Consider the following 13,825-nt stretch of genomic DNA (forward strand, 5'->3'; position numbering starts at 1 on the left):
TGCTGTGCCCCCTCCCCAACCCGCACTCTCCAGACAATCAGCCACCTTACTTATCTGCAGTACCATTATACTCCAATTAAAGTGGCAGCTCGTGCCACTTTAGTCCACCAGCTGGACTCTAGTTGCTTGGTTCCCCTCCCAAGATACTTCCAGCTCAGCACAGTTTCAAGAACAGCTGTTTCAAGAAGGGTGTTTGGACAGTTTTAATTTAATTTAATTGTTCTTTGCCTGAAGAAAGTTAAACACAATATACTTTTTTCTTTACAATCAAGAATTATATCTAATGCTCCTCTAATAAAGAATATTGGTCGGTTGTCGTCACGGCAATGTTGGTCAGGTGCTGGCATCCTCATAAAATGCCTTAGTTATAACAGTGCCCCAGCTAAGAAGAGCTGGTATGCATATGCTGGTATATTTGTGGACAAATCAGTGCCCTTGAACAAACAGCAAATGATTCAGAGCATAATAAAATTCTTGAAACAAAAATGTAAATCCCATCAAATCATCATATCACAGGACTTCAAATACAATACAGTACATTACATCCTTAAAACACAAATACCATGCACATCCTTCAACAATTATATATACGAAATATATTTAATATTGAAAAACTTGCTCGGCATATATATCAAACTGTACAGTATGTTTTAACACAACTGAAGCCAATGTAGCCACGCCTGTATGAGTGAGTACCTCCCCTTTTCACACAAAATACAAAACCTGGTGTCTTAGATGATTACTTGATATTTTTGTATTAAATATTTTTGGTGTTCTAATATGTATTTAATTAATTCCATGTTTCTCATGGGTATGCATGTATTCATTCACACACACACTCTTTCTGTATTTCTAACTTGTACTTTTTTTCTGACACATTGAGGTGATTGATTATGCTTCCTGCTGGGGCATCAGCCTCCATCTGCTGGTAACACCCAACACCCAGAAATAACGCTACTTGACACCTCACCTATTTTATTAAAAAGCAAACTATTAAGTACCTTGTTCTGCAGACATTTTCGTTACTGAGAGCTTTTATCCATTTTTTGAGGTTATTTATTTATTTATTTATTTATTTATTTATTTTTACAGAAATTCCCTTTGCCACACATGCTTAAATTGTTTGTTCCACTGTACAAAAAAAACCCCAGAAAAACTGTACATCTAACCAAAGTTAATAAAATAAACTACGTTTTGCTTGAAATACCAAAAGGCCAACCCACAAACACTGCAGATTGTGCTCTATCAGGCGCGTTATCGAAGACGGGGCATCGTGCACGCGGAGCGCGCGCTCGACCGACAGCCTAGCCGAATGGAAAAGTTAGAGGGAGAGGGAGAGAGAGAGCTGGATCCGTCGCCGCCATTACTGAGTGGAACTAGAGGGGAGGGAGCGAGTCTCAGATTACACATACCACAGAAAATTCAAGAAAAATAAAACTTCACACATTTTGAAGGGATTTTATATAACGTGTCGCTGTGATCTGAAGGAAAGAAAGTGATGCTGTTTAAGGAAGACTGAAAAAACAGAAAACAGAAAAGAGAAAAGCTGCCGCTTTTTCGTGGTGTCGGAGCTGGGAGCGACCATTAGGTAGGGGAATTTATTCAGGATCAAACTGTGATACACTTTCATACTCAATGGAATGAAATGCGAATTAACTGTCGGTACTGGTCCCAAGTTGTCTTGGCTGTAGTGTACTGCAATTAAATCACAGCACTGGATGTTTGTATTTTTCACGTTACTGTATGCGATAAATTTGTGATTACATAGGTAAAAATTCAAACAAGGGATTGTATGATTCTTCCTTGTCTGAGCAGGTAATAGATGGAGCAGGCCTTGGAAACTGGGCAGTGATTGTGGTTTTAACTCCCCCATTACATTTTGAACACACCGAGCTTGTGGTTGTTTAATGTAATGATACATGATACATAATAAAACTGTGGTTATTCCGAGGCAGAGCTAAAATGATAGACAGGAGGTCGACTGATCTGTGTAACAAGAAGCCCAGGAAGCAGGCTACAATTGGAACTAGAAAAATTGACCTAACTGTGTTTGACAGGGGACTGCGTCTAACCCCGAAATCAATTGGAGAACAGTGCTATCCAAACCGCGTTATCACGTCTCAACAAATGTCACACTGCACAGTACACTATCAGTTGTATCGACGTGTGTTGTAGATAATAATAAAATAAATTAAAAAAAAAAAATCAGTACTAGTGCCGTCGTTATAACAGTACAGTACTTTTGTTTTAATGCATAATGTCTGGTAAAGGGTGCACGTTACTTTATATGGCTGTACTGCACTATTAGTAACTTGATAATATATAGAGATTTTGTTCAACAAATCATTTTTACCACTAATAATTGAGAGCGCTGTAAAAATAAATACATAAATAAAATAAGTCAGTGACGTACACATTAGTTTGATGTAATCGGAATACATTTCACATTTTAATTCATGGTGTGACATTATTTAATTACGCTGCTAAAACTGATTTTTTTTTGTAAAAAAATGTCTTGTGAATATTTGCAAAGCGGTGCGGTGTAAAATACTGGTAGTGTTATACATACCTTGCTTTAAATTGGTAAACTGTTTAGTGGAAAAAAAAACACAGAATCAGATTTTTTTTTAATGTTATTATAGGAATTTATTTTAAAGTTTGCATTTATTTGTTTGGTTTTTTTAAGTCACAGACGCACTAAACGTTTCAGAGAGTAATGTGTACGATATTGTATATGGGTTGCTGGATTGTCTACCGCACGCTTTTATGTGGTAAAATGTGGAAGTGGTTGATGATGGCAGAGCATAAGACAGAATATTCGCTGAAAACATGTCTGGTTTAAAAAAAAAACAAACAAACAAAACAAAATATGGTCAGCCCGCCTTAATCGTTGGTACAATTTCTAACAGTTTCTTAAGACATTCTCGTGAGATTTAGAAGTGACGTAACATTTTTCAGTCAATAAAATATTTAGGTTTCCCATAGTTTATTTATAGGATGTAATCAAATTTAGACGCTACTGTGTTGAGTTTTTGTAATAAAATCCTGCCAAGGGTTCTGTCATACGTATGCAAATCACACTTTAAATAAATATGAATTGATTGCCGATTCAGTCTTTCAGTTTAATCTGATATTTTCTCGTTTCCAGCGGCTACAGTAATGTTAAGAATCCCATCATTTTTGACGCGTTTGCATTAAAGCTTCCTGCTTTGTGAATGCTGTAGCACAAAAGGTGCTCTGCTTATGAGTTAAGTTCTGGTTTGCACTATGTCTACATAAACAGGCCCTGAAAACAACCATACCACCTGCGCTATTGTACATTCACAGTTTGTTACCTGATTTCCCCATATGGATGTTAACGATTCAGTGCTTGGCAGAATTCTATGTAGTGATGAATTTGAAAAGTGACAGTCATTTCCGTTGCAATGGAGTATAGCCAGAAGGTGCAGCTGTAGTACATATGCTTGAAACTGGCAAGGACACTCAACCTTCTTGCTTTAGGTACAACTGTACAAGTGGTGTGTGTGTGTGTGTGTGTGTGTGTGTGTGTGTATATATATATATATATATATATATATATATATATATATATATTTTTTTTTTTTAACAAAAGTGACTTTCAGATTTTTTTATTGACCTCCAGTCATGACACAAGTTGTTTATGTTAATTGTTTGAGAGACTATTTGAGACACAAAAAGGTGTTTCTAAAATAAATATTACACAGAAAGTATACACTGAATGTGTAGTACATCTTTTGCATACCATTTAAAATTCTTATTTGTATTAGTGTGTGGTTGATTTCAGTCACAGTATTCACATGCTTGTTATCTGGTAGTTTGGGAGGATCACCTGACACTATTGGTAAGTAATTTTATTTAATTGAAGAACTGAAGGAATTAGTCTTTTTAAAAAGTTTACCAAACTAAGCAAATTATCAAATGGTGTATGTTGAAATATCCTGATTGAGAATACTGTTTACATGATATTTGTTTTCTGGGAGAACATCACTATGGCGTTGGAAACTACAGAAACTAATTATTGTTTTAAAAGACGATTGAATGTACAGCTATCTGGAAAAATTTACATCAATCAGGACAGACCAGTTTCATGTTTGATTTTCTTCTGTTTTAAATGTCACCTATCTTTTTTTAAAAATTTAATTTCTATTACTTTTTCCAGGAAGATGTTGAAAAAGGGGAAGTAGCTGCCTGGAATTGTGAAAGTGGGTAAAAGAAAATCCAGGATCAACACTCCGTCTCCCCAAAATGGAAATACTGCTTCTTCCACATGGACTGGAAAAAGAGTGATAATCACATTTTAATTCTTCAGTGAAGGAAAGAAGATGACTGAGGGAATATAATGGCAAAAAACAAGGAACCTCGTCCCCCAACTTATGCTATAAGCGTAGTTGGGCTGTCTGGAACAGAAAAGGAGAAAGGCAACTGCGGAGTTGGGAAGTCTTGTTTGTGCAATAGATATGTGCGGCCAAAGGCTGATGATTATTACACAGAGCATACCTCTGTCTTGAGCACAATCGACTTTGGAGGACGGGTTGTTAACAACGATCACTTTTTATACTGGGGTGAGTTTATGTACAGAAATGACGATGGATTGGAGTGCAAAATTCAGGTCATTGAACAGACTGAGTTTATTGATGATCAAACCTTTCAGCCACACCGGAGTACGAACTTACAGCCCTATATTAAGCGGTCAGCTGCAGCAAAGTTGCAGTCGGCAGAGAAGCTGATGTATATCTGCACTGACCAGCTAGGCTTGGAGCAAGACTTTGAACAAAAACAGATGCCTGATGGAAAGCTTAACATTGATGGTTTTCTCTTATGCATAGATGTGAGCAAAGGGTGCAATAGGAAATTTGAAGACCAGCTTAAATTTGTAAATAACCTGTATGCACAACTGGCAAAATCAAAAAAGCCTGTTGTAATAGCTGCAACAAAATGTGATGAATGTGTTGACCAATATCTGCGTGAAATACAGGCATTTGCTTCCAACAAAAAGAACCTCCTTGTGGTAGAAACTTCTGCACGGTGCAGTGTGAATGTTGATTCCTGTTTTAATACCTTGACTCAGTTGATAGATAAAACAAGAGGCAAACCCAAAATAAGCCCCTATCTGGATGCTTACAAGATCCAGAGACAGTCCGTTGCTACAGCAACAGACAAGTTTGAAAAGCTGATTGTGCAAACAGTGAAAGATTACCACACAAGTTGGAAAGCTTCGAGTCATAAATTAAAAAACCACCCTGATTATGAAAATTATATAAACTTGGAAGGCAGTGTGAAGGCCAAAAACACATTTTGCAAACACATTGAACAACTGAAGCAGGAACATATCAGGAAAAGAAAAGGGGATTATTTGGTTACCCTGCCTAGAATTCTTAATAATCTTCTTAGTAACCTGGATGAGATTGAGCATTTGAGCTGGTTAGAAGCCCAGAATTATTTGGAAAACAGGCCTGACTTTTCATACTGGTTTGTAGTATTGGAGCACACCCCATGGAATGAAACAGACCACATAGACAAAGTCAACGACAGGAGAATTCCTTTTGACCTCCTTTGTACACCAGAAGGGGAGAGAGTTTATCAAAACCATGTGCAACATTTAATTTCTGAGAAGAAGAGGGTGGAGATGAAGGAGAAGTTTAAGAAAACCCTGGAGCGGGTACAGTTTATCACACCAGGGCAGCCCTGGGAAGAGGTCATGTGTTTTGTAATGGAGGACGAAGCTTACAAGTATATTGGCGAAAGTGATCGCAGAGATGTTTACACTAGGCATCAACGGGAAATAGTTGAAAAAGCCAAAGAGGAATTTCAGGAAATGCTTTTTGAACATGCAGAACTGTTTTATGATTTGGATCTGAATGCAACCCCAAGCTGTGATAAAATGAGTGAAATTCATATGGTTCTGAATGAAGAGCCCAGATACAGGGCCTTACAGAAACTTGCACCGGACCGGCAATCTCTACTGCTAAAGCATATAGGATTTGTATATCATCCTACAAAGGACACTTGTCTCAGTGGCCAAAATTGTATTGACATTAAAGTTGAGCAGGTGCTTGCTAACAGTCTGGTTCAGTTGGATCATGGACACCCACGTTTTTATCACGACAGTGCCAACATTGATAAGGTTAACCTGTTTCTCTTAGGGAGGGAGGGGTTTGCACAGGAACTGGCAAATGAAATTCAAGCTCAGTCTACAGACGATGAATACACTCTGGATGGGAAGATCTATGAACTAGATCTTCAGACCATTGATGCCAATTCAACATTGCTATTGAGCCATTTCTGGACACCTGCCTTCAAACCTCATGGCTGTTTTTGTGTGTTCAGCTCCATAGAGTCACTTAATTTTATTGGTGATTGCATTGGGATTATTAGGGCAGAAGCTTCACAAAATAGAAGAGACAGATATTTGGCCCAGCTGCCATTTGTTCTAATATTGGCAAACCAGCGGGACAGTGTTTGCAAAAACCTGCCTATTTTAAGGCATCAGGGCCAACAACTCGCAAATAAGCTACAGTGTACTTTTGTAGACCTACCTTCTGGTACATTTCCACGCAAATTTAACGAGACCCAAATAAAACAAGCTCTGCGAGGAATACTTGAGGCACTAAAGCACAACTTTGATGTCATGAGCCCGCTGCCTTCCATTAAAGACATGTCGGAGACTGACTTGCGGATCGTAATGTGTGCCATGTGTGGAGATCCATTTAGTGTGGACCTCATTCTTTCGCCTTTCCTGGATTCACATTCCTGTAGTGCTGCTCAACCTGGTCAAAATAACACACTGGTTTTAGACAAGATTATTGGTGATAGTCGACGCCGAATCCAAATTACTATCCTCTCCTATCACTCTTCCATTGGCATAAGGAAAGATGAGCTAGTCCATGGGTATATCCTAGTTTATTCAGCAAAGCGCAAATCCTCCATGGCAATGCTTCGGGCATTCCTAGCAGAGGTACAGGATGTGATCCCTGTCCAAATGGTGGCTATCACTGACAGCCAAGCAGACTTCTTTGAAAATGAGGCCATCAAGGAGTTAATGACCGAGGGAGAGCACATAGCCACAGAAATCGCGGCCAAGTTTACTGCACTGTATTCTCTATCTCAATATCATAGACAAACCGAGGTGTTCACACCATTTTTCAATGAGGTGCTGGAAAAGAAGAACAATATCGAAGGTTCCTTTTTGTGTGACAGCACCAAAGAGTCTACAAATGCAAGTGAAGATGTGTTCTCGCAGTCACCCCTTGGAAATTCACCAGCGTACAGTTACTATCCAGATTCAGAGGATGACACTGAAGCACCACCCCCATACAGCCCTATTGGCGATGACGTGCAGTTGCTTCCAACACCCAGCGAACGCACTAAATATCGGATTGATTTGGAAGGAAATGAGTATCCCTTTCACAGCACTCCAGTGAACACCCATGACGATCGCAATCACAAAGTGCCTCCACCTGTCAGACCTAAGCCAGCCATACCCAAGACAAATGTGAAGAAACTGGATCCAAACCTTGTTAAGACCATTGAAGCAGGGATTGTGAAAAACACAAGGAAACAATCACGAGTCCCTCTTGCCCATGGAGAGGATATAGAGGCATCTGATAACTATGCAGAGCCTGCTGATACGCTACTAAAGTCCAAAGGCTACCGAGATGACATCTATGATGTTCCAGAAAATAGTCAGAATCGAATTGTCAAAATGAGAAACACCTTTGGAGGGATTCACGGCACTCACGGTGACGAGGAAAATGGCTTTGATCGAATGTCAAAGTCCCATGGTGGAAGGAGACCTTCAAAATACAAACATCGGTCCAAGATCCTTTTCAGCAAAACTAAAGCTTATCATCGAAGAGCACATTCAGATGCCAGCGATGATGAGACTGGGCTTTCAGTACAAAAGAAAAAGAAAGGTAGGGGCCACCGTGGGAGTGAAGAGGATCCCCTTCTTTCCCCAGTCGACCCATGGAAGGGAGGAATAGATAACCCTGCTATTACATCTGATCCTGAACAAGATGATAAAAAGCTCAAGAAGAAGAAACAACCAAAGATAAAAGAACCCAAAAAGGTAATTCCATTGAACTGGTCTGATTAGTAATATGATGCTTCTCTGCGCATACATAAACGTGCTAGTCAGGCACTGTGTTGTGGTGTAGATTTATTTGAGGCAATAAATGATTGTTCCCTTTTGTAGCATTGTCATCGTTGCACATCTTGTGAAAGTACTTCACAGTATTTTAATACATATTTGAACATAGTTACTCAGTATGGATACTAACTGCAGATAGTGTATTTTATATTTATGACATTATAGTACAAAGTTAATCTAAACAAAAACAATTATATGCTATTTACATTTCTTACATAGTTGTTTTTGGGCAAGCTACAGTATGTGACTGTTTTAAGTTTAATTGCACACTGTCTTTATGACTTTCAGTGTGCGCATTAAATACAAAGAGCACATGTTCAACCATTAGGGAAGTATTTTTCTTTTTTCTTTGTGAAGTAAAGTGTGCTTCTTTCTAGAATGCTAATATTACCATTTTACTAGGCTGTTAAGAACCATAGAGCTCACATAATTTCATCGTCATACCAGCAGGAAGACCGGCTGCTTGGCTTTTAATTATAACTTCAAGCAGAACTTTATTTCGAGTTGTCATTAACACAGATCTTGTAAAATTAGCAATATGCCAAGCAAAAACAATAAAATGTGGTAGAATACTTTGTCTAGATCACTGAACATACTATATCCTACTATACAACAGCATTGGTTAATCAGGAAACATATGTATGAACAGTGAAATATTTAAGGTAATTTCTGTATTTGTTGATTTTAATTTGTACTTCTATATGTTAACTATAATGAGATTTGAAGCAGAGACCATTTCCTTGGCATTTATACACAGTATAGTTTTAAAAATGCTGTTGGTTTAGTCACCCCTCTTCACTGCTCAGTGCAGATTTTTTGTAATACTTATTTTCCAGAGAAAATAACTATTTAAACTCATCCAGTGCTTGACACTCGTATGACCTTGAAACTGCATTAAGCACAACATTGTGAAGCAACAAGTATATTAATAATGGAATATGTCATAGAAGGATTTACTGAGGATCCGTTGTTAAAAGGCACATGCAATTTTATTTAAAAAAAAAAAAAAAAAAAAAAAAGTAAAACTGATTTTATTTATTTATTTATTTATTTACAGCCTAAACAAAAGGCCACAAAGCCTCTGTATCCACCTACCCGAAGAAACTGGGAGAGTAATTACTTCGGGGTTCCTCTCCAGGATCTTGTTACTGTTGAGAAACCTATCCCTCTATTCATTGAAAAATGTGTGGATTTTATTGAAGCTACAGGTAAGTCAACATTGCTTTTTTCCAAACTAGTTGGTGCCTAATAAAAACTGTTCTGGGTTGATAACATTCAATGTGTTTAATGATGCATAACTGAAAAAACTGGCTTAGCATTTAAACAGTGGCTGTAGTGTTGTAATGCAGCCTTAATATTTTGTAAAGATCTCCTTACAGATTGCTCTGGTGTATCTTACCGTTTCTCTTTAGCAGATCAAATATACTCTCGGATGTTTAAGAACTCCCCCATTCTTTTAACAACACGAATTGAGTAGCCAATGATAGTTATTTTTATTTCTATCTTGTGTTCTATCAAGGCCATATTTTTTGACATTCAATGTTTACGTGCAGCACCTTTTAATCAACTTTTGCTGTTTGTCTTGTTTTAATATTTCAGTGTTATTTGGTAACATAAAACCATTCAGTTTAAAGAATGGTTATACGCCTAATTTAGCATGTAAACATTTTCAATGCCAGGTTGACTTCTTTGTTTATGTGGCCCTTGGAGACTGATCTACGTCGGGTGGAAGTGTTTGTGCCAAGTGGTACCATGTAATTTTTGTTCAGATGTGCAATGCTATTTTGCTCTCAGAATTCCTGTTTGGTTCTTTTGTTATCTGCTCTTAGGGCTTTTCTGCCTTCAAAGTGGTTTCTTTCTTTTAAAAATGATAATTTTCTCTTGTTACGAGAAGGTTGTCTGGCACACTTTACCGCATACTGTATCTGCTTTGAAGTGACTGTCATTGTACTTTAGTGGTTGCAGTGCTGCATATTTACCTTTTTGACTAGGAGAGTGGATGAGTGCTCTAAATACACTGTCAAGGAGTCTTATTCACGGTGAGCTTTGGAAACTCTGTAGCAGGATGTGATACTAGCTTAGTGTAATTCAAGTTGATAGAAACACAAGTCGTGAACGAAACCTAGGTTGATTTTCTTTTTTTTTTTTTAAACTTATGAAGATTTTAAAATCTAGCCTATATTTTGAAAGCAGCCCTGTCATTTAGCATGTTTATTTGATGCGTTTTTGGAAATTGTTCTTTTTACTACAAAGAATAAAGATTGTCTTCACGACACTGGCGTGTGAAATTATAATTGCGTTATTGATAATTATTTATCTGTGTAGTGACAAGGGGCTTTAGATTCAGTGCGTGTTTTTTTTTTTTTTTTTTTGTAACGATTTACGTGTATCCGAAAATAGCTTGGCCGAGCTGTTTTTATAAACGTCAGTTGGACTTTGGAGTTTGTTTCGGATTAATTCGCAAACTAACTTGTGTAATATTGACTTTGGTGTCAGTGTATTGATTCCAAATTCTATTCTTTGTTTTAAAATTGTTTCACTTGACAATAATACAATTTTCTGTTTAGGCTGTTTTTTGTGTTTTGCATGAATCTGTTGAAATTATTTGCATACATCACCCCAGGACATTCTATACCAGTAATTCGAGTTCATAGTACATGAAAGCTTCATCTATTCTCTTCATCAGTTTTGATTCCCTTGGCGTAGCCTGAGTCTTGAGGGAGCACTTGGCCCACTGATAAGCAGCAGCTTTAGTGTATTACCAGTGGCACTTTGGCTTTCAACCTGTCCCTCCAGGTATTTTTGTGAAGTTTGAAATAGACAACAATGACATGGTGGTCGCTGGAGTTTAGACTGTGACCAAAATGGGGAAGTTCAGCTTGCATTATTTTTGTGGATGCACAGATTGTGGTATTTTTGGGCCAATTCCAATCGCCTGTATTCCATATCAATTGACAGAAACTGATACTGATTCCAATACTCTTTTTATAATTAATAATACAATTGTAAACCATCAATTGAAATTGTAATTTGACACTTAGAACTATATTTAAGCTTTAAACTGATTATTATTATTTGCAACTGGTACCTGACTGAAAACATTTGGAAAGCCCCAAGCATATAAACGGTGGTTATGCATAAACAGAATGTACTTTCGTTTACCTGACTAAAAGTTTGCAACAACAAAAAAGTCACAAACAAGATTGCACTTCCTCTTTCTCGCCAGCTCACCCACGAGTGTGCTCTGACAGGCACGGAATGGCAAATTGTATCAAGCATGGACTGGAGATGAAAACTGTGGGTGTTATCACATCATTGGTCCCTGAGCGGCTCATCCAGTTGAAAGCGCTGCCGCTGGGAGCGCAGGATGAGTCTTACAGCTTGGATGGCACCAGTCCATATCCGGTCTGTGCAAAGAGGCCTGACTTGTACCAAATTTGTTTTTTATTTCTAGAGAAAAACAAAAAAGATGTGCGATGTCTGTGAGTTTAACAAATGAGTGGAACCCACTTACACATTTGTGATACACTTTAGTTTAATTTCCTTGAGCATTCCTCATCTCATTAAAGAGCAATAGACAAATAGATTTGCAGTACAGATACAGGATTTATTTGAGTGTCTTGTTAACAGGCAGGTTTTTATAATATGCTCAGATTCCTGTCAGTGCTACTGGCCACTATTATTTGTTTATTTAGCAGACCCGTTGTCCAAGGTGACTTACAGAGACTAGGGTGTGTGAACTAGGCATTGGCAGCAGAGTCACTTACAACAAAGTCTCGTCTGAAAGACGGAGCACAAGGAAGTTAAGTGACTTGCTCAGGGTCACGCAGTGAGTCACCGGGATTTGAACCTGGTTACAAGCCCTTTTCTATAACCACCGGATCACACAGCCTCCCAAAACTTTGTTGCTGATACTGAATTAAATGTGAACAGGTCTTTTGAACTTTACATGCATCAGTAGAACAAGCCTAAATTGTCATGCTGTGTATATTTTGTTATGTTCCGGTTTGTTATGTTTACAGTGGGAAGCTGTCAGAATAGTGATGGGCCTTTTATACTGCAGATCTGGCCTGATCATTACGCATTGATTCTCTCAGACAAAAATGATGATGTTCAGAAATTCCATGTAATCTAATTACTGTACTTTTTCACTTGATAAATAGTGTGTTTTGGAATTGAAAGTAAAATGTGTGTACAAAAAAAAAAATGTGTGTGTGTATGTATGTGTATATATATATATATATATATATACACACACACACACACACATACATATATATTGGTTGAAAACAAACATTTAAACTTCAATTTACCTTAAGTTTTTTAAGTTGCCTTCTGAAAAATATTTGTACTCCAGATGTATACTATTTGATCATGTGACCATCAGGATGATTTGGCCAAACTGCAATGAATACAATGAACTGTAATTAGGGTACAGTTTTGTTTCTGCAATTCCAGTGCTGTGGCTGAAACTCTCAAGAGACGCAGAGAAACTCAGAGCCACTGCTAATTCATCCATTGTGGACACACAGCATAATTTTTTTAAATCTACATTTGCATCATACATCTTTCCTTTTTGTCAGCAGCAAGTTGTCATACAACAGAATAAAAGGGATGAGTTGTACCTACACCACATTATCTGCCATTTGTATTTTGTCTTCATTCGTTTTTGATTTAGTAACCTAATTTTGTGAAAGAAAAGCCCTGCCATTCTTTCAACAAAATCATCGAATGAAACAGAGTGTTGCATGAGAAATTGAAAGCTACAGCACTGCAGTTAATACAGTACCAGTGGGATTTTTAAGTGCTTGACGCAAAGGGTTTAGTCATGTATGTTGCTATTGATGATCTTTCTACCAGTATGTCATAATTTGTATTCTTACAAAAGGTTCAGTAGAAGCATGGTTCTGAAACCTTTTCAGTTGGTTTTATTTGGAGCGTATGTTTCACAGAAACCCATTGTAGACATTCCAGGCTTATTGAGGTAGTAAACATGATAGTATTAGCAGCTCGATTTAATAAAATATACATCCTGCTCATAAAGGATTCCTGTCAGTGGGGAAAATGTGAAACTGAGTGTTTCAAACTGCAATGCTTTATTTTGACATATTAACTAATTGATAAGTTGGCCCATGGGCTTGTGAATCAAAAATAGCTTTAAGAAGAGATTCTTAGATGCAGTTACATAAATGGAAAGTTAAAAAAAAAAAGGAATGATGACAGACATGGCATGAACTAGCTTTGACGAATTCAGATGAAATGTATGTATTTCAAACCGAATTGATATTGATATTGATATTGGCAGTGCATGTTTTTTTTTTTTTCTTCTAAAATTGTACATAGTGCGAGGTGAAGGACAGTGGGATGTTCCGAGATGTGTCAGGATAGCTTCTCTTCACAGCTCTGCACCTCAGTCCAGGCCTCTACCATTCAGTCCCTCTCTTATGCTACAGTGTTTGCTGGGGGTAGGTTGAATTAGGGTTGGGACGATTTACAGTAACTCGGTAGTATCGTTTCGAAACAGGTGCGGGGGTGAAATGGAGCTACACTAAGGGTATCATACCAACGGAAAACAATTGTGGACTATTTTAGAAATAGCAGGTAGGCTATGTGTTTTTCTTGCTGCAACGTGTACAATGTAAATGGTTCTATCAA

General features: G+C 37.7%; 1 protein-coding gene across 1 annotated transcript in view; it reads left to right on the forward strand.

Annotated features, from left to right (window-relative positions):
• The first annotated feature begins 1,334 nt into the window (after nucleotides 1-1,334).
• Nucleotides 1,335-13,825, forward strand: part of LOC121329837 (rho GTPase-activating protein 5-like) — a 42,776-nt gene continuing 30,285 nt past the window's right edge. Inside the window, exons 1-3 of the mRNA XM_041275727.1 lie at nucleotides 1,335-1,588; nucleotides 4,181-8,089; nucleotides 9,228-9,378. Of these exons, the coding sequence (XP_041131661.1) occupies nucleotides 4,361-8,089; nucleotides 9,228-9,378 (3,880 nt within the window). The 5' untranslated portion in view covers nucleotides 1,335-1,588; nucleotides 4,181-4,360. The remainder of the gene's footprint in view (nucleotides 1,589-4,180; nucleotides 8,090-9,227; nucleotides 9,379-13,825) is intronic.

Source organism: Polyodon spathula, chromosome 17, assembly GCF_017654505.1.
Source record: "Polyodon spathula isolate WHYD16114869_AA chromosome 17, ASM1765450v1, whole genome shotgun sequence".
NCBI classification, from domain to species: domain Eukaryota; kingdom Metazoa; phylum Chordata; class Actinopteri; order Acipenseriformes; family Polyodontidae; genus Polyodon; species Polyodon spathula.